This window comes from Cydia strobilella, chromosome 3, assembly GCF_947568885.1.
Source record: "Cydia strobilella chromosome 3, ilCydStro3.1, whole genome shotgun sequence".
Lineage (NCBI taxonomy): Eukaryota > Metazoa > Arthropoda > Insecta > Lepidoptera > Tortricidae > Cydia > Cydia strobilella.
In genome coordinates this window covers 20,059,648-20,082,124 of record NC_086043.1, presented here as the reverse complement: position 1 = coordinate 20,082,124, position 22,477 = coordinate 20,059,648, and the positions used below count along the sequence as shown (strand labels likewise).

The 22,477-nt window shown below is 37.4% G+C and overlaps 1 protein-coding gene and 1 non-coding gene across 2 annotated transcripts; both read right to left on the bottom strand.

Moving 5' to 3' along the window:
• Window positions 1-2,996: 2,996 nt before the first annotated feature.
• LOC134756306 (ice nucleation protein-like) lies at window positions 2,997-5,131 on the bottom strand. The gene is made up of 2 exons (XM_063693136.1): window positions 5,055-5,131; window positions 2,997-4,544 (listed from the first exon to the last, which is right to left on the bottom strand). Exons 1-2 carry the CDS (start codon window positions 5,122-5,124, stop codon window positions 3,094-3,096), a joined length of 1,521 nt encoding a protein of 506 aa, XP_063549206.1. The 5' UTR covers window positions 5,125-5,131; the 3' UTR covers window positions 2,997-3,093.
• Window positions 5,132-15,516: 10,385 nt separating this feature from the next.
• Window positions 15,517-15,596, bottom strand: Trnal-uag (transfer RNA leucine (anticodon UAG)). Its single transcript has one exon. It is a non-coding gene; the product is annotated as a tRNA-Leu (tRNA).
• Between the last annotated feature and the right edge of the window lie 6,881 nt (window positions 15,597-22,477).

Sequence of the window (22,477 nt, the reverse complement as noted above, 5' to 3'; positions counted from 1 at the left end):
CGTGGTACCTCATATTTGCCAGCAGACACAGATTTTGTGCTATGCGAGTGGTCGATCGGTACTAGGCTATGCGCTCGATTGCTATGGTTATTTACTGTTAGGAGTTATTTGTGTTTTAAACTAATTGGCAAGATTTCGCAGATTTTGAATAATTTTGAGTAATTATCTTTACAGCTGGTTTTCGTTTTATTATTGACCAATAATTTTAAGAATCTTATCTGTAATGTTTCTTATGTGTAATTTTTTTAGTTTATTTCAAGGCTTATACATTTTTTCAGTGCTTGAGATTCAAATAAGGAAATCGTGACATACCCGGGACGCTAACTTTCATTGTTTTGTCCACAGAAGGGACCTTTTTCTGAAACGTGTTTAACCCAATTTTCCAATGTAGCTCGTTCAAAAGTACAATAAAATTATATAAACTTACACATTGACATCTGTGTGATAACCTCTATATATACCTGATTTTAGGTGTGAACTTTTTGATTTCAGCCATAAGGATAAAGGATGACTCACGTTAGACCGGACCGTGTTCGGGCCGGAGCTTCCGGCGCTTACTTTTCTATGACATGACAGGTGATCACGTGATGCTTTCCATAGAAAACGAAGCGCCGGAAGCTCCGGCCCGGACACGGCCCGGTCTAACGTGAGTCATCCTTAAATCGACTCGGATCACGGTGATCGTGACGTGATCATCACATTTCATCACGAATATGGACATATGGTCAAGTCATGACATGACTCTGACGAATCGAATAGGCCCCATTATATTTGTTGATTTGAGGTAACTAGGAGTAGTTACGTAATGTTTTTTTGTGCTATTCCGCCGACCCATATACATACTAATATAGCTTTTAGTGGTAAACTCAGTTTGATTTCGTGTGTTATTAATTTGATCTTATATTATTAGGTAGGTACATACCTATCAATTTACGACAAAATGTCATACGAACATTCAAACTTTAAAAATTTGATTTATTTTAGGCCGGATCCGGCCTTCACCACTGGAGGGCTTCGTCACTTTTTCTTTAATATATGACATCTATTACAGTTTTTAATTATATTTCATGAGTTTAGGATTCTAAAAATATACCACATCATTACATTTCATCAATTTTTTTAAATTAAAACAAAAATAATTTTCAAAACATACCAAGTTTGGGCTCCTCCAGATACGATATGGCTGATTTTTTTTTGTACAATATAGGTACCACAAATGATACGTCATACCCTCATAGCTAACCCCTAGAAAGCAATTTTGAAAATAATTTCATTTAGTATTTGATTTTTATTTTTTAAAGTGACACTTCAGTACCTATTTTACGAAACTTATGGAACTGTACTGCAGATACAGTATGTACATATTAATCATAAAATGATACGTAATAACCATATATCCAACGGAGAATACCTCTTTAACCCTTTAACTGAGCCTTTTCATCAGTTGGTATTGTTTGTTTAGTTTTTCACACATAATATGAAGTTTGGGCTCCTTCAGATACCTAACTGATTTTTGTGTAAAATATACGACAAATGATACGTAATATCTTCATATCGAACCTCCAGAAAGCAATTTTGACAATAATTTATGTGTATAATTTTTCAATATTTTGAAGAAAAAAAAACTAAATTAAATAAGTATAGCCTTTGTCGCGTGCGCGCGCGCATCATCAATGTATTAGCTTGCGCAATGACCCTTGATCGCGCACGAAGGTGTTATAGTTATTTGTTATACAAGGGTGCAAAGTTGTATTTTACCCGCGAGTGTGGAATTGAAACATGAGCAAGCGAAAGGATTCTATAGTTGAACCACGAGCGAAGCGAGTGGTTCTAAAATAGAATCCTGAGCGTAGCGAGTGTTTCAACACACGAGAAGTAAAATACATTTGCACCCGTGTGTAACACAAAACTTTTCCCCTCACTATAGCGAGGAAAGTGCAACATCCACAGGCGTTAGATCATCTTCATCACTGGAATCACTAATTTTTTTACGATATTATAACAGAAAACACTAGAAATTCTGATTTTTACGTGAGTCGGTGAGAAGAACAGTAAAAATTTTGTTGACAATGTTGACATTTCTGTTCTGACGTATGAAATGTCAACGATGCGTTATGAAATTGCATCGACTCAACTTGTGCGTTCAGAATTATATTTAACATCATTACAAAAAATCTAACGTTTCTTATGGAATTTTAAGGTTTATGACTTAAAATTATTAAATAAAGCAAAATTTTGTATTTTTTATTAGATTCTCAAACCATTTATTTAATGATAATTAATATCGAACGAACCATTATCATGAGCGTTTTACGTTTTGTTATCTGTCAAGCTACTTAAACACGCTCCATCCAAGGTCAAATTACTTTCCCCACTAGTGGATAAAATGCGTTTTGCCCCGCTTGTTTTAAAGGATAATAGACGGCTTTCCGAGCTAGTGAGGGGAAAATCCATTGATTACTGTTGCTTAATTACTGACTTTAGAGTGTTGTCACATTGTCTGATCCGATATCGGATATCTATAGATATGAAGGTATCACGTATCATTTGCGGTATATAGTACAAAAAAAATCGTATCTGAAGGAGCCCAAACTTGAGGTTTTGAAAACTATTTTTGTTTTAATAAAAAAAATAATAGCTGAAATGTAATGATGTGGTATATTTTTAGAAACGTTTCAAAAAGCCCACACACGATAGGTTTCTAAAAAAAATCCTATACAAAAATAAAAAATGACAGCATCCCTCCTAAGGGAATTTTCTTTTTTTTTAACTGCGGGTCAATAATGTAGTTTTGACCTCAAGTATGCGTGTGCCGAATGGTTAAACTGTACTTGCGGTTTTTCTTTGAAATTTGGCTCGTACGGCTTCCACTAATTATGCTGTGGTTGGCTTTTAGTATTGTGATTATGTAGTAAGGAGTATTTTCGAAAAAAAAAAACTAAAGTAAACGAAAGTCTTTTATTACACCACCTCAGTCATCCTTAAAGCTAACAAATAAATAATTTCACTAAATTAAATTAATAAGTCTTTCGAGGCAATACATCAAGATAAGTCATTTGTCATCTTGTTGTACTTGCTAATTGGCTGTTTGACTTAGTGAACTCTAGCGTTAGCGTGCGCCGAGCCGAACCCGTGCGTGTTGGCGGCGGAGTTGGCCACCCTGTAGGCCGCGTCCACGCCCTGCGAGCGCGCAGACGACAAGGCGGCGAGGCGCGCGGCGTTGCTGGCGCCGAAGGCAGAGCCCGCCACGTTTGCGTCCGAACGCGCCGACCCGAAACCATTGCTGTTGGCTGAAGACACGGCCGATCCGTAACCCAAGCCGTTGTTGGCTGCGGACTTCGCGAAACCAGCTCCTCCGTTGACGTCGGCGTTAGCGTTGGCAGAGCCGTAACCGGTGTTGACAGACGACTTGGCCGCGCCGAAGCCGGCGCCGTGAGTGTTGGCCTGAGACTGAGCGGAGCCGAATCCTTGAGTGTTGGCGGCGCTCTTGGCGAAACCGGAGCCGTGGGTGTTGGCCTCGGAATTGGCGGAGCCGTAGCCTCCGTTCACGTTGGCTATGGCGTTGACGGAGCCGTCGGAGCCGTAAGTGTTGGCGGCGGATTGCGCGGAGCCGCCCTGGTGCACGTCGGCGGTGGATTTTGCAGCGTTGAAGCCGTTAGCGTCAGCCTGAGCGCGAGTGTTCACGTGAGAAGGAGTGCCGTAGAGGGTTCCGAAGCGCCAGTGGATCCTCTTCTGGGGCGCAGGTGCGACTTTAGCGGCAGAGATTGCGCTGTCGTATCCGGTGTTCACGGATGCGTCGGAGGCAGCCGAGCCGCTGTAGCCTTGTAACTTAGCCGAGCTGATAGCGGAGCCTTGAGCGTTGTTGGCAGTAGAAGAGGCAGATCCGTATCCTCCGGTTGATTGAGCGTCAGCGGTGGCGCGGTTCGCCAGACCGCCATCAGCCTGGGAAGTGGCAGAGCTGTATCCGTTGCTCAAGCCTTGAGTCCGGGCGGCAGTGATGGCCGAGCTGACACCTGAGTTGGCGTTCGAGGAGGCCGATCCGAAGCCAGAGCCGTAGGTGTTGGCGTTACTAGAAGTCCTGTAGCTGCCGAGTCCTTGGATGCGGGCGGACGAAACAGCGGATCCAGCGCCATTGGATGAAGCTGAAGCGATGGAAGAGTCGCTATCGTCGTTTATCAAAGCAGTGGACTGCACGGACTGAGCGGCCGGGGCTTCGTAGCTGATCTCAGCGGGAGCAAAGTTCTGCTCATAAGAGATGATGGTAGCGGGAGCGGGAGCGTAGAAAATGGCTTCGCCGTTCTGAGCTTCGGCTACAGCCTTTGCCGATCCGTAGACAGGGACGGCGGGGGCGTCGTAGAGCTCGGCCTGGGCGCTGGCCTGGCCGGGGTAGACGAGGTCGGCGCGGCCAAGCTGGTTACCGGAGGCACTGCCGTAGGCCTGCGCGGAGCCGTCGCTCACCGAGGCTTCTCCGGAGGCCTGGCTGCCGAAGTTGTTGCTGTACGCCTTGCCCATGGCAAAGTTTCGTCCATCACGGAAATAAATACCTGGAAGTTGAAATGGAGTTATAAATCACTTTTTTAAAATAATGTAAACTTAGACTAGCTGTAGTAGCTGACAGCATAACCCATTAAAATAAAAAACCATTACATTATTTTGGAAAAAAAGCTGATACTCTTCAAGCTACTGAATAGATTTCTGTCAAACATAGGTAAAGAACCATCGCAAGGAAACTCGCTTTCATGTAAAAGCATCGAATCTATCGGTTCATCCGTTGGAGAGCTAAGACACCACAGACAGACAGACAGACATCGGTGTCAAACATATAACACCCCTCTTTTTGAGTCGGGGGTAAAATTACGAGGATAAATATTTTATGGCAGATTGGATTAAAAAGGAATTACTATACCTATTCAATGTAATTTCAACATCTTTTACAAGTAGGTAATTAATGATCGATTTTGCAAAAAAATACGAAAATAAATTTTAAACTGATGTTCAAAATTTTAACCACATCTTTTCCAAAAAGGTGCTCCTTTCAAACCCTTTTACCTTACCGTTGTATAGGGCCGGAGTAGCGTGGCATAGGGCGAGGATGGTCGCCGCAACGATCAGCTTGGCTGCCATGATGTGTTGTCGGAAGGACACAGGCGTGTGGATGCGGTGAAAGCATTTCTCCAAGCTTAAATACCGCGCCGCGCCCCTTCTCTAGCGATCTAGAAATGGTTGAAGATGAATGAGTGACGGTTCGATCGCGATTATTTAGATTTTATTGACAGTATGGCATATGACCGTGTTGTTTTCGTTTAGTGCGTTGAACGTTGAACTCTAGTTAAGAAACTAAATAACTCAGACTAAATAATTCAGAATATTGTCAGTTGTCAATTATTTTTCAAAAGCACTCCTAACATTCATGTTTGGCTCATACACAGATTTTAAAATCAGTTATCACTACTGTCATTAATAAAATTTGTAATGAAACGTTGGATTTGGAGATAAGAAAACTGGATTCATAATATAAATCGCCTACTGAATATGTAATACAACAAAAAATTTGTATAAGCCGGCCGCGGCCGGCACCCTATCGTACTTACATGTATTAAGTACGTTACTAAGCCTTTAAATGTATAAACATAGGTACCTGACCTACATAATGTTATACTTTTGTTCTATTGACATTACAGGAGTATTCTGATCTTAATAACAGGTTCTGAATTCGATCTGGATTAGTTATGCCAGGGGTGCGAAACTCCTCCTAGGGTTAACACAACTTGACGTCCTTATGCGTGCACGACCACAGACTAACGTCTAATAATAACTTGAACTTGATAATGACTTGAATTTTGATTATAGCCGAAAGGGATAGTGCCATATATTAGAAAGAGACAGCATGATTCGTCCCTGAACCGCTGTCATACTTCGGTTTTGTATGAAGTTTCTTTTCTGTACGGTGTATTCTGTGGTTATGGATCAGATCTGTCATGTCACTTTTGACACTAACAGATCAGATCCATAACTAATCCAGATCTAATTCAGAACCTGTTACATTTTAAAAATAGAAAACGCCTGTTAGGAATTTCCATTTTGTTTAATATATGTAGGTACATAGATAGGTACCTACCTATTTTGTTATGTTATTCATAAAATTAAGTAAAAATTCTTACTGTGCAATACGTTGTGGAAAAGTGACGAAGTAAAACAATATGCCAACTACAGTTTTTTTTGTTTAGTACAAAACATTCTTATTAAAATTCGGAGGAGGAGGAACCTAATATTGTACATGCAATAATAATTTGATCAAGGATAACCCATACAAAAGGTCCATTAATTGCCGCTGTCTGAAGCAACGGTCTCATCAGTTTTGAATGCCACCTAGCGGTGTTTAGGCGTGTAATCTATTCTACAACCATGCAAATCGTGCATTTATTCATAAGTATTAATATATATAAAACACTGGCCGTCACCACTATATTTTCACTTATGACCCTTGGATTCGTAGTAGGTAACCGTTTAACTGAGTTATAATAGTTTTTTGACCTCACTTTTATTACATTTTTTTTTATGGTACGGTCCGGTCCGGTCCGGTCCGGTCCCGTCTCGTATCGTATCGTATTTTATCGTATCGTACATATTATAATACTTTTTTTTTCTGTTTATTCTGGTAATTCGAAATACATTTTAACCTTTAATATGTTCTCACTACGAGGTGAAAAATTATGTGTGCAACACGAGAGCAAAGTTATTTTACATCTCGTGTTTTTGAGTCCCTCGCTACGCTCAAGATTCTACCTTAGAATCACTCGCTTTCTCGGGACTCAAAATAAACACTCGCAAGAAAAACCAACTTTCCTCTCTTGTTGCACAAATAACTATTTCCCCTCACTAGCTCGGAAAGCCGTCTTTTATGCTTTAAAACAACAAGGGAAGGTGCAATTCGGCCGAGCTTGCCGGGGACTCTTAAAACATCTGTAAAAATATTGCCCATAAAGACAACACATCCGCGATTTAAATAATTAATTAACGTATTCATTTCCTTTCACGACTAATAGACAACACGACTTTATGTCATTTTAATTACCACATCTAGTTCAAAGCAATAATCTCGAAAGTTCCATATAACCAGCTTCACGGGTCAAAAACTTTTTAGTAGGCATGAGTCATGCTTCTTTCCTGTTGACATCGTTAAAAAATGGATTTTAAAGCCCGATTTTCTTGCTGGATGACTTGCATGTTCAAACCTTCTACCTTTTGAAAGCTGTTTGACAAAATCATTAGTAGCCTTACCACGAGTTTGACACTGACATATTCGCTAGCGTTGCGTATCTTACTTTCTATACCTACATCTCGCGACATTACCATTGCCAGCGAGATGCATAGAAAGTAAGTTACACAGACGTCAGCGAATATATATCGGTGTCAAACTCGTGGTAAGGCTATGGAAAAATACGATTCATGGATATCCAAATAGTTAACTATAATTATTGTCCTTACAATCGGACTCAGCTAAGAGGAAAAAAATGTTGTCTGGTAAGATAGAGCAAGAAAAAACCCATCTAGTACCGCTCAGAGTAATTATAGGTAGCTATTATGTACCTGTATAAAAACAGCGCGTTTTGACGAAGATTACAATCTATAAATGGAGGTCAGTTTAAACTTCATCTAATCTAATCATCATCATCATCATAACTTAAGAGCTTTGCTCTTGTCGGTGGAGTAATTGCCAATCCTTTCTTTCCTGAGCCAGTCTTTTGATTTGCTCTTACGATGCATATTCTCTTTTACTTGGCTTAGATTTGTGATTCTAGGCTTTCCATCCACTGCCTCTCGTCTTTTCAATTTTCCCTTCCAGGATGTTTAGGAAAAAGTTTTCGTTTCGTATTAGGTGTCCTAACATCTTGCCTCTCCTATTTCTTATGGTATTTAATAAGCTTCGCCTTTCTCCTACCATATTCAAAACCTTTTCATATTCAAACTTACATATAGACATCAAAATTATATGATGTAATTTTGTCATTTTGAAGTCAAATAGATAGTACAGAACTTACCTTGTATCTAAGCACAAGCGTTAACGGTATATGAACAAATATTTAAGATGTAGTAGTTAGAAGAGTGGAAAATACAGTTTCTTATTTTATATTTAAAATATGTTTCATTAGTGCCTAACATATTTTTGGCCTAACATATCGTTCGATTCGGTGGATGTGGACTGGCAATCGCACGCTGTCATCATCATCATCGCATGTGAACTAAGAACAGAAAGTATAATTCCGAAGAGCTGGCGGCTTCCTCGCACAACGTATCAGTTGGTATCAGCATTGCGATACAGCGAGGAAATGCCGCCAGCATCCTTGGTACAATGCCTCAAGGGCCTATTTTAGTATTAAGCTAGTTATTAATTTCGTTTACGTAGTACCGCTGTATATATCTTGTATGTAAATAGAGTTTTTAGAACAGAAGATAATTGATCGTAGCATTAACTCACATATAAGTAGTATCGTTAAAATCGGTCCGTTTGCACGTGCTACAGTGTTTGCTTACGATCATGCTTCTTATTAGGGTTAATAGTAATGAGCAGAAATGTATGGAGCGTATGCACTTTAGTCTCAGCCGATGCCGCTTGGCACGATTTGTTCCTTAGGTCAAATAAAGCTGATTTGGCCCGGTAGTCACGATCACGAGATCGTACCGTGCATAGCCCCCAAAAGGGGGAGGGGGGATTGAAATTTTTAATCGTTGACTGGGCATGGTTCCATTTGTATGGAAATCGTCACCGCCACGCGCTATAAGTTTTTTTTTACAAAAAAATGTATGAATGCCTACTTTAATGTGATATTTTCCAGAATGAAGAATAAATGGGCTACATTATCCAATTTTTAATTTTGTGAAAATCGCCACACTGTGATTGTAACAGCTAAAATTGTCACAAAAAACTACATTACATTTTAATTTTTTGTACAACAATATATTTTTTTGTACGAAAACGTATAATATTAATTATTTTAAAAATTAATTCCTCGTTCCTAAATTATACAAAAATTATATAACTAGTTGCTAAGAAGAGGAAGAAATATAGCATAGATTGGACCTGGGGAGCCGACCCTTTCACCCCCCCTTTATGGGGGGTATGCACGGTACGATCTCGTGGCTACTGGGCCAAATCAGCTCTGTTTGACCTAAGGAACAATCGTGCCAAACGGCATCGCCTGAGACAAAAGTGCATACTCAATGCGCTTACTAACCCTACTATCTTTGTTTATCATTTTTATCACTGTAGGTAAGTATAAAACAGAGGAATATTGCACAAAAACCCGAATGTAACTTTAAACTTTAAAGCCTCCAAGAGTTCACTTTCTAAGCTTATCGGCTGTCGACATATCGATCATAACGACAGAGAAAGTCGTTTGTTTACTCTTTCTTTCGGACATCGGTATTGTCACTTGCTATTAATTGGGATCAGATTAAAAAGTGCACAGAGTAGTGAAATGTAGAGCTTTTTTGCGAACGAATACTTACGTGTTTTATGTTCAATGATTGCTATTATTAATAGTGACCATGTAATCAATAGGGGGTATTACTGCAATGTTCTGCCACCAGAGTGCAGCACTAGCCTTTTTAGTAAACCACAGATTAACTTATACATACTGTGCATTTTACAGTTGTTTGACAAGTTTTCAGAGATAATAAAATATGTTATTGATGTACCAAGGCGGTTTGTTTACAGAGAACCTACCGGGAAACGCGAATCCGAAATTTCGCTACTGCCTCATTATCGCTCGAATATGCGAGAGTGACAATTTCGATTTTTTTGTTTTGCGATAGACCCTCAGATTGTGGTAGTGGCGCCCCCTGCGCAGTTTCGCCTAATATTCCCTATTGGTACGGAATGGAATGAAGGTTTTATACAACTCACATAAGAAACCGAAACTAAAACTAACTAATAACTAAACTAAACTTAACTAGAGCTAAAAAATGAAAATACCTATCAAAATTTTGTGCCCTTGGTAGGGTGCCCATCACACAGGCAGCGTTCCCGCGCTGGATTGCTATGGCCAAAGATAGATATAACTCCGTAATAGATGGATACAGTCTAAGGAAAAAATGTGCCTCGAAAATCAAGAAAATTTGATTCTCGATCAGATGGCGCCACTAGTTTTGGCCTACTCTCGTATAGAGGGCGTTGACTGTTCCGTTTGTTATTTATAATTTTAACGCATACCAGTGAAAGAATATGGGTCAAAATCATATAAAACTAATTAATGCAAATAAAAAAATTATTTATCCATATTTAAATACATTTTAACGTATTTTTATAAATCTTCATTTTTAGTTTTAAAGTATGTCGATAGATGGCAGTGAATTTACAGCGGTTACAAAATTTACTATGACAGTACCGCTCTATCTTATTATATCCTCATTGCTATGGCCAATCTTTAAACGTCATATAGAGAAACCGAACGTCATATAGTAAATGTAATGTAGTAGACAGATTAACAGTAGACATGTAAAGATGCTAATTAGGTAAAAAGAACCGGGTTATACGGGGACCCTGAATTATCATATCATATAAAAATAACCGGACAGTAAATCTTCAATACATTCCTACATATTGCACGTATTATAGGTATGGAAGTGAAGATGCGCGATTACTTGAATAGAAAAATTTCTTGATGTTTAGTTAATAACACAGAGAAAAAAAAAACTGGTACTTAACGAGGGCTACCGTTTTTGTGGTCATCAGTTGGCGCGCATGTAGGTACAGAAAAACAGATCTCAAAATTCTTCTATGCTTATTTTTATAAAATCAATACGTTCTAATATACACAAAAGTATTAATTTAACGTCTAAATGTGCCATTTTTTCAACCTGTTTAATTTTGCATATATTTTAGTTGGCACTTTTTTAAACCACTAACATTTATTGAGCTATATCTATTGTTTACCATGATTAATCAAAGATGGAGAAATATTTACCACAATTATGAATAAGGAGTCAAAATTCTCGATAAAAAAGCTTGAAACCCCCGAAACTTCTATGCATTTGACATTCTGAAAGACCTCCATCTACACTAGCGACCCTAGCGGCGAAATTAAACGCGGTAGTCCTCATTGTGAGCTTACAAACTTAAAGCTAGGGTTTTATTTGAATACGAGGCGTTTCGCCAAATAATCTATCCAGTACCTTTGTTACTCTGCGTATAATGCTAAATACTGATTTAGCGAAGGACAGCGCGCCCGCTGCGCGCGCGCTTGTCATGTGACATCGATTAATTGCACTCGGATCGAGAGGTGGGGACCGAGTTGTAGCGATTAGCGGATAAGGACACATAACAAGAACACAAGTATAGATCAAAAATAAGATTTAAAAATATTGACTAGCGTCATAAGAGGTGGAAAATAAATGGTTGTCACTTCTGTTCTCAAAAATAAGAATAATGGAGATATTGTAGTCACAAGACAGGATCAAGCTGCAAGTTTCTTACCTAAACCGGCCCAAATATAGTTCTAGCTTCTTCTAAAATTGTGAAAATTTGGTTTCACCGCCATTCTTAATTTGCGAGGTTGACAGGGGCACAGAATAAATAATAGTATACTAGGTACAGAAGATTCGCTCTCTAATAAAACGCGTCTATTACGAAAAATATGACCGCTAGGTGGCGCATGCGCGAACAGGCGTCCGTACCGTAACGGTGCGCGGCAATTACTATGGTTAGACCACTTAGACCTCAGAACTGGGGGCGGCCGCATGTACTTGTAGCGGCGCGACGGATTCGCGGAGTGAGTCACGCGTCACGCCTGACAGGGGATCGTCGGAAGCCTCTCTTGTTTACAAGAATTAGGTATCCTGCTCTAGCCTACAATAGCATCATGATGTTGCGTATATAGATGTACAGTCAGCTGCAGAGAAAACCTCCCTGTGTAGAAGTTTGTATGCAAAGGTGCTAATTAGATTAAGCTAATAGTATTGCTGGCCGTACGGTCTACGCACTTGCCTACTATTAGCATGTTCATCAAATCGCCGCACGCTGCATGTCGCACCACACCTTTATCCTGATTTACAACCTGTATAAACCTGATTAATATCCTAATCCCATTTTTTTCCTTTTAGAGAGCGACGAAAGTGGAAGCACCAGTTGGACCCGATCATTTTTCAAAAAAAAGAAAGCGAAATTAAATCCTTTGACAGAAGATTGATAAGCTCGTAAAGACAACGACTTGTTTGAATTAGCAAAATGCCTACTTAATTCTATGATAACTATGTAGGTAAAATTTGAAGAGCTCCACATTCTGGGCGGATCTAAATCTTAGAGGATATAACCAAACGGAGACGCCTTGAGTAGTGTAAATATGTATGTTCCAGACCAGTTTAGGTATTTATCTCTGACGTGATTTTGACGTCACGTGATGACTTCAGAGATAAATATCTTAACTGGTCTGGAACATTCATATTTAAACTACTAAAAATGTTCACACTACTCTGTATTTTCTGTACAATACAGTCTGCCGATTTTTGCGGGGGAGGGGACCGTCAAATGTATACGTACCTTAAAAATAGCCATGTCAGATAAACGTCAGTCCATACAATGTGTATGAACATTGGCCGCCTATTTTCGACAGAGGGGATCGCCTCCGACTCCGTTTCGTTATATCCTCTAAGGAATATATAAATAGGAAATCCCAATTTGGGGTTAAATGGACCTATGTCATTTTCCGTTAAGCTACAAAAATACCATACGTTTAAAACATACGACATATGGAGAAATTACGCTTATTATGTACTAAATAAAAACCGGCCAAGATCGAGTTCGACTCGCGCACGAAGGGTTCCGTACCACTACGCAAAAAACGGCAAAAAATCACGTTTGTTGTATGGGAGCCCCACTTAAATATATATTTTATTCCGTTTTTAGTATTTGTTGTTATAGCGGCAACAGAAATACATCACGGTTCATGAGCCTGGGGACGTGGTGACAGACAGACGGACAGAGGAGTCTTAGTAATAGGGTCCCGTTTTTACCCTTTGGGTACGGAACCCTAAAAAAAGAAGATAGAATCTATCTATGCACTTTATTTTATGTTAATCGACAACAAAATAAAAATAGGTCTAGTCTCCTTGTTCCTCTCTGGGAGTATACAAAAAAATCGCACTTTTTTAATTTGTGATTTGAACTATTTTTTTAGGTAAGTCAAAAATCAATTGTTCCCCTGCTTATGTCTATAAAAAGTACATTAATCATTTGAATATCTTAATTATAGTATCTACCATTATTTAGCGTTAAATACTTAAATTATTATAAACCGAAAACAAAATTAGCATAACCGTAATTTATTGACCAATTTATAATGAACGAGATTGTTAGTATTTCTCCGAAGAAATCAAATTAATTTTCTCTCATTTCGGTAGTCAGTAATAATTATGCAGATTGATTATAAAACCTAGGCAAAGCTGAGAAAGCTGGGCCATATAAGACACTGTCATACAGGTTATGATTAATAGAATTTGATGAATATTAATTAGAAGCTTAATATTTATCCTCAAATAAAACCCAATCCAAATCTAGTTTTATATATAGGTATATCTACCGGTCAGTAACTGCCTATGTTTAGTTTAGTTTAGTTTATTTATCACATGTATACAATTTTCACACAGGTAAAATATACGTACATTTCAGCTGCGCTGCGGCGGCCGCTGGAGCTAATCAATCTTAATATATAAGTCATAAAGTGCTAATTGCATTGCATCTTGAATTTGCACTGCTTAAAATTATAATTTATCTTAAGTTGTTGTTTACGTAAAATACTTAATAATAAGTGCTTGTGCACCGAACACGCCCTTGTTCACGCTTTCTTTATACAAAGCATTCCTTAAATATTATTTCGCTGAGCTACTTCATAAAAGCAATTAGTTTAAGTAACTTTAAATTAGCAAAATTAAGTGGTTACAAGTAAATAATTGTTTTCTCACATTATTAAAGATAGTGTTTATTCCTCAAAGGTCCAAACCATTATATACCTTATATACTTGCATCATTGCTCATTTCGTTTCGGGCCGACATTTCCAGGATAAATACATCGGACTGACTGCGCTCGCGTCGGCTGTGCCTACTGCCTACTCTCCGCAGTGCCGACCTATCGCAGTGTCGTATAATGATCGTTTTTTTTTGCAGGCGATTCGTTGCAATGTCCGAGTGAATATAATAGTTAGGTATTTGTGCAACAAGAGAGCAAAGTTCAATATTTCCAATTACAGTGCAAGCGAAAAATTCTACAATAGACTACAAGCGTAGCAAGTAAATCTTATGTAGAATTTTGAGCCTAGCAAAACCATATTTTGCTCACTGTTTTGCAACGAAGTACCCTTGTTCGAGCTGCTGAGGTGAAAAATTGAAAATATCTAATTACTAATAAAACGGGGCTGCACAATCTAACCAGCACAAAATTACAGGACGTCGAAAATGACCTGAATGGCTTCGAGAAAAGGATGGTACGGCCGTGCCTCTTTGTTTTGCTCGACTTGGCGGGGGCACTGCCGTACCCCCAGATCCCGTAGTCATATTATTCTATACCTAACTTAATTAAAGCGCAGGCGCTATAGATAATTGTAAAAATAAGTAATTTGCAAAAAATATCTACTATGAGATTTTTTTTCACAAATTGACCTAGTTCCACAGTAAACTTAATAAGGCAGTACTTAATAAACTTAATAACTACCTATTGTAAGTAGATGTTTAGAAAGTTTTTATAAAATAGTCCAATACCGATGGTATACGTGTTTGACACTTATTTATAATACATTTTCCGTTAATTCTAGCAGTGATATAAAACTCAACAAAATCCTATTCGGCAATAAACAGTCATTTTCGGTCAACTGCTCATATTAATAAACTGTTATAGAAAAAACAAACTTACAACTGAAAGCGGCAAGATTTGGAACGTTAGTTGGCACTTATAACGTTCCTACGATCTCATAGGTGACAGCGTTGCCATGAACGGCAAATGTAAGTTTGTAACGTGGCATAAGAATTAAGATTAATGCCATAGTGATATTAATTTAGAAATGTGCGAATTAATTTTTGACAGTTATCGTAATTGTGAAAATGTATTTCCTCATTTATTAGGGAATTTAATGGTGTTTGTAGTGTGCTGATGATGAATGATGTGTTAAATATAAAAATAATTATGATATTTATATTATGTCTTAAAAATAAACATAACTAAAACAGAGACCTACCAATTTGTATTTCAACAGCATTATTTATTCGGAAACGCCTTTTTTGCTACTTACACTTTTCATTAAACATTTTAAGCAAAATAATAATAATCACTTCATTTTAGAAAAGGAAAAAAAATCTTTTGGCACTACTTAGATCTCTCTTTATTTAAAATACATTTTATAAAAATATGTAATTTTAATTCTATCAAACTAGTACTATTATTTTGTACTATAGGCAAAAATATAAAATTACATTTCCATCATAATTTGTAATGTAAAAAAAATTGAAAAAGGAAACAAAAAGGTTTCTGACAGCGGTGGGATTCGAACCCACGCCCTTTCGGACTGGTGCCTAAAACCAGCGCCTTAGACCACTCGGCCACGCTGCCTCTGTACTAAGTGGGCGAAATAGTCGTACCAGTTAAAAACTAGAGGTTATGTGACGTCACCAGCAATACTAAAAATAGAATGAATGTAAAACATTGCTGAAATTGCAATGAGGGCTATCGTTTTTTTGCTCACAGTTGGCGCCTCTGTTGATGGTGGTCCAAAAGACTAAAGAACAGCTGTCAGTCATTGAAGTGACAACTGACATTTGACATTTCGAACTATGGAAAGGACCACCATCTACACTAGCGCCCCTAGCGGCGAATTCATACGCGTTAGCCCTCATTTGTAATGGAAATTGGCAACAAATCAATTTCATTACTCATTTAGGACCACTTGCACCATCCCACTAAACCGGGGTTAAGCGGTTAAACCGTTAACCCAGTGTCAAATTGTACTGGTAACCATATGGTAACTAGGTTAAACCGGTTAACCCCGGGTTAGTGAATGGTGAATGTGGCCCTTACATACGTATGTCAGGAGTGACAGGACTCAATTCAGTTGATTCATTGTACATACGAAACGTATGTCTGCTATTTTTTAATAGCAACATTTTATTATCTTTAATATTTGCTCGCAATGTTTTCAAGTAGTTAATAATGTATAATTTGATGAATGATGAGTTTGAAGTCGTCACGGAATTAATTCGATTTAATATGTAGCGACATCTAGTTACGTTTCTTGGAACTAATTTTAAATAAGTAAACCACAAAGGCATCTTTCGAAGTTAATCATTATTATCTATTTAAGTACCAAGAAGATAATTCAAAAATTATATTATTTTTGTAGTTGCGTGATGTACCTAGTAAATTTTGAACCTTGGCTTCGCTTTTGTATGTAGGCACTTTTACTCTTTACTTTAGAATATTTTGTATTGTATTGTATGGATATTCATATCTGCTGTTCATCCTTGCTAATATCAAAGATAGATATAACTCCGTAATAGATGGATACGGTCTAAGGAAAAATCGTGCCTCGAAACTCACGAAAATTTGATTCTCGAACAGATGGCGCCACCTTTTACCACCTTTGGCCTATTCTCGTTTAGATGGCTTTGACGGTTTCGTTTGTTATTTTGTCGCATATCAGTGAAAGAACAGGTCAAAATAATATGAAAATAATAAATGCAATCATTTATCCATATATAAATATATTTTTTGGTATTTTTTAACCATCGTCATTTTTAGTTTTAATCGTGTGTCGATAGATGGCAGTGAATTTACTGTGGCTACAAAATTTACTATGACAGTACTCCTCTATCCTATATTGATTGTAGACTACCTAAAGCCGTTTTCTACTCCCAGCTATCAGCTGGTAAACGGAAGCAAGGTGGGCAGCACCTACGTTACAAGGACATGCTTAAGCGTCACCTAACTGCCTGCGGTATACCACCTGAGAAATGGGAGGAGTATGCTTCTCAGCGGCCAGAATGGCGTTCTCGTGTTAAGATGAGCGTAAAGAACTTTGAAGACGCTCGTCTCATTGAACTTGATACGAAACGTCAGATACGTAAGTCCCGGCCGAAACCCTCCTATAATTACACTTACAATGATTCTGGTCAGCTTTACTGCCCCATGCCTTTGCCAGCCATGTCAGAGCCCACGCTCGTAATTAGTTAGGGTCGCCGTTGCCGATAGTAGTAGGGATTCGTGCGTTCTGGCTCAAACTTGGGGGGGTCAAACAGCCCTGGTTTTGGTTGATTACCTTTTTTTTAGCAGCCACACTATCTACCTCAGGTGTTACTTGGTGTCAGCAAGTGGGCGGGGTGTTGGCTCAAGATGGTGCTCTCCTATTGGTCGTTGAGTTCATTAATGATTCTCATTAGCTAATTACATCCATTAATTAGGCCACACCCCCCTAGTTGAAGTTATAAAGTGGGCAGGGATCTTGGTTCTCAATGGTGCACTCCTATTGGTCGTTGCTATGATGATGCTCATTCCTAATTACATTCGTTAATTATCTCACATCGTATCACAAAGTGAGTAGGGTGTTGATCTTAGATAGCGTATTGAGACTCATATACAGGGTGGCAATTAGAATTCTTCAAATACCTAGTTTTATTAAATATTTACGTTCAAGGGGGATACGATTCAAACCTAACCTAACCTGTCTCTAATACCATCGCAGTTCGAATCAAACCTAACCTAATTTTTATTATATTTAGAATTCTTCAAATACCTAGTTTTATTAAATATTTACGTTCAAGGGGGATACGATTCAAACCTAACCTAACCTGTCTCTAATACCATCGCAGTTCGAATCAAACCTAACCTAATTTTTATTATATTTAGAATTCTTCAAATACATAGTTTTATTAAATATTTACGTTCAAGGGGGATACGGTTCAAACCTAACCTAACCTGTCTCTAATACCATCGCAGTTCGAATCAAACCTAACCTATTTTATTTTTATTTTTTGAGTATCTAGGTTTAATCAATATTCACGTTCGTTACAAAGATCAATGTTGAAATCTCTAATTCACACAATGGAATTTTAATGTTACTTTAATGTATGTACAATCTACTTAGTAATTGGGTTTATCATAATTGCTAATACCACGTATTTTGAAGCAAAACAAGATATCAATGATCAAACAAGACTCTGTATTGAAACAAGATTTTTAATGATCAAGAGTTGTATATAAAGGCCCGAGGCGAATTCTTTTTCATACTACTATCGATTGACTGTCCACGCTGCTGTACTCCTACATCACAGAAGGCATCAATATGTCGGTAAGTCCTCAATTATTTTCACTTATTATTAACTACAAATGTTTTTCTAATGCTAAGAATTTAAAAACTGTGTAATCATGAAATTATGTAAATTTATAACTGTGTAAAATCGTGTCAATTAGTAACTCATGTTTTTTGATGCAGAACTCCACCTCAAATGTCTTCGATGATCAAGACTATACATTTAAGCAGTACTATTATCCAGTGTCAGATGCAGAGGACAGTCTAACTTGTGTACCAGGCGAGCCGGTGAAGCGAAAATTAAACACGTCCAATATCGATGGATTCTTTGATCAGCCAAAGTTAAAGAAGAAGAAATATGCATCATCCACAGTCGGAAAAGGCTGCAAAGGGGGTATACAATACCTATCTACTAACAAAGACGATGGCGCGAATTCAACACATCTAATAAAAATAGAAATTTATGATCTCAAAAAGCTATCCAAAGTTGATGCAAGCCAACACTGGAAGTTTGCGGAGGTGCGTGCAAAGTATTACGTCAACGAGTCAAATAAGCATTACAGCAAAACCAAAGAGTTATTGTTTGGAATAACCAAAGATATTTCTGACACGGAAGAGTGTAGAAGATATCAATTCAATGTTAATGAATAATCATAAAATGCTGTAATTTGTAAATTATTTTAATACATAATATATAAACTTAACACAGTTTCTGTTTTATTTAATTCTTATTATTACCTTTAGTCGAAATAAAAAACATTTATTGTTGTACAATATTTATTCAAATAATATCCTAAACATATGGTATATAGTAGCATCATTACTTAATCTGTTAACAGTGGAGAAAACATTAATAAAATCATGCATTTTTACATTTTTCATTTTTAAATAAAGATAAACTAAACAATATATTCCACAAACCGATGTCAAATAACTTTGTAGTTGTTGATGATTATAAAACCACTTCTTAGTATTTCTATTTAAGAACATTCTATGATAACCTTCAGGTTTTCGACCGAACGAATCAAAATATTCACCAACACCATTAACATCAATGTAAATGGCTATCCAATGTGAGCCAGGTTTAAAATCTGGATCTAAATTGCTTATTATGAAAACAGGTAGTTGAAAAAACATTGGTATTCTGGGGCCCTATTCGAGATGCACAACTGTCAGTTTCGGCTTCAACATCAGTTCAACAGTGGAATGAATCATTTGTTCATCAACTGTGGAAAGTATCATTTGGTACAACCAAAACTCATTCATTGAAAAAATTATTCAACAAAAATCAACTTTGTTTTCTTACTACTATACGGTTTAAAATGGCTCTGAACTCGGCGTGGTTCGGTTTGGTTTCGTTGTCACCTAACTGTGGATTGCTAATGTCAAATTTTGACATGTAATGATTTGTTCACTAGACTTTTTTGTCTATAGGCTTGGGCACCATCTTGGAGTTTTTGACGTGCAAAAGGGGAATTTGTAACATAGAGTAAAGATTTTTTTTTTCAGTACATAACTTTACAGAAATTAATGACATCTTGTAAGCGATAGATGAACTAATGCGCTGTGGACGACGCGGCGGCGAGTAGTGGAACTATACGTGACAATCTCCATCAATCAAAAAGGGACTACACTGCTGATGGTCGATAAAGGCTATTGTTAAATGAATTTTAACAGTACGAACACCTTATTGACAAGTGTTCTTTTTGTTGAACCCAGACCTACACGTCAAATAATGCTCGCTCCACACATTCTCCTATGAACGCTCAAAAATTGTAAAAAAAAATGAAACAAATTACTCGTCACCTCTCTCTCAAGCTGCCTATTTCTAAACCACGTTCATAAATCAAGTTGTCCCAACACATTTCGTAAACCATATTCAGAAAAGTCCGTTGTTTATTACTAGGTTCGTTAGGTAGCTTACAAATGCCCGCGAAGCGGGGCTCCGTCTAGTTAAATTGCGAGGGAAAAGTTTTTTTTTTTTTGTCCACAAATGTGCACGAAAAAGACCTTTACGTATATCTGATGGCGACTGTACAATTCTACAAAAACAGGCAAGACTAGAATAGTTGTGTATTTAGGACAATCTTAACCTTTGGTATGCTTAGAAGCAAATCTGATTCCATATATATTCAACATGAAGTTGTCTAGATTGCTATTTAAATAGCAATTTTTTGACGGGAGCATACGAAAGATTAAGCACGCAGTAAAAAAAAGATCAATAGCAATGTTAACCTTTTGAACGCTTTGTCATAAACAAAAACGTCACTGTCACGCCAAGATAACCGGCGCAAGCGAGCGAATGTAAACTTTACTTGAAAGTATCAAGGTTACTTTGACAGCGTCAGCCATAACCGCTATAGTGGTCCTTGGCGCTGTGGGCACGACTAGTAACGACCACTTTAGGGGTTCTTGGCATTCATAGGGTTAAAATAAAATCAAAACTTTTTGCGTATATTATTTACTGTCATTATGAAGTAAGTACTTAAATACCTACCTATTGCGGTGCGTGCACACCAACACGCAATTTAGGACAATTTATTTATTTATTTAAAAATTTAAATCAGGCAACAATTACAAGTCACATATTACAAATACCTTACAGACTAACATATATATATATGCATTTTATAAACTTAAAAACTAAACACTATTTAGGCGACAAAACGGCGTGTATGCCAATCACTATGTCAAGTGTCAAGGAAAATTGATAATTGAACAATAGCATACTATTTGACTATGTACCGAGAATAATGTATTATTTAAACCGAAAACAGTAACAAATTACTTTTAGAGCGCTACCATTACGTTTATTATGAACTTAATTTACTAATAAATGATGTGTATAGTTGTGTGCAATCACTACATATAATTAATTTCACAATTTTAAGCTAAACGTTTAAGAATCCGTTATCGATTTTAGTCGCAAAACCGTAAAATTGATAGATTAAGTCGGTAAAATTATACAACGTTTGATACGTAATAGAAATAACAAGTTTCTATTAGCACGTCTTCTCATCTTGCCGTTTTACAGATCAATTTTTTGAAAACAGGTTCACAAAATTAGTAATGTTTTTTTCCCCTCACTAGCTCGGAAAGCCGTCTTTTATCCTTTAATACAAGCGGGGAAAAACGCATTTTATCCACTAGTGGGGAAAGTAATTTGACCTTGGATGGAGCGTGTTTAAGTAGCTTGACAGATAACAAAACGTAAAACGCTCATAATAATGGTTCGTTCGATATTAATTATCATTAAATAAATGCCATCTTAGTAAGACTAGGCGTCTTTGACCAGCTCTAAGGGCAAGCAGTGCGCGCTTGCACCTCCTAAACGAACTCCTTACGGATTTACGTTGTAGCGAGAGAGACTGGTGCTGCCATCTATGAACATTAAATAAATGTATGTTCATTAAATAAATGGTTTGAAAATCTAATAAAAAATACCAAATTTAGCTTTATTTAATAATCTTAACTCATAAACCTTAAATTTCCATAAAAAACGTTAGGTTTTTTTATTTATATAAATATAATTCTGAACGCACAAGTTAAGTCGATGCAATTTCAAAACGCATCGTTGACATTTCATACGTCAGAACAGAAATGTCAACATTGTCAACAAATTTTTTACTTAAAAACACTTCTTACCGACTCACGTAAAAATCAGAATTTCCAGTGGTTTGTGTTATAATATCGTAAAAAGTGATTCCAGTGATGAAGATGATGTAACGCCTGTGGATGTTGCACTTTCCTCGCTATAGTGAGGGGAAAAGTTTTGTGTTACACACGGGTGCAAATGTATTTTACTTCTCGTGTGTTGAAACACTCGCTACGCTCAGGATTCTATTTTAGAACCACTCGCTTCGCTCGTGGTTCAACTATAAAATCCTTTCGCTAGCTCTCGTGTTTCAATTCCACACTCGCGGGTAAAATACAACTTTGCACCCTTGTATAACAAATAACTATTTTTCTGTTGGACGTTTAGGTAAACGCGCGTAAAGCACTGATTTTGTCGCTCTTATTTGTAAATTTCGTAAAGTTTGGACTGCTAAAAATGGTAATTTTGTATTACACATATCCTGTACAGACTACATTTTTATTATTATGACTTTGAAGTAGTGTAAATGAAAGTTAGATGAAATCAATTTTCTCCAGAAATTACTTCAAAACAAGTGACAATTTCTCTGAAAAT

What these genes read in the sequence shown, in the direction of transcription:
- LOC134756306 (XM_063693136.1), bottom strand. Translation starts at nt 5,124, where the DNA reads ATGGCAGCCAAGCTGATCGTTGCGGCGACCATCCTCGCCCTATGCCAC. An exon ending in TACTCCGGCCCTATACAACG is followed by an intron (nt 4,545 to 5,054) that starts GTAAGGTAAAAG and finishes TTCAACTTCCAG; the next exon opens with GTATTTATTTCCGTGATGGA.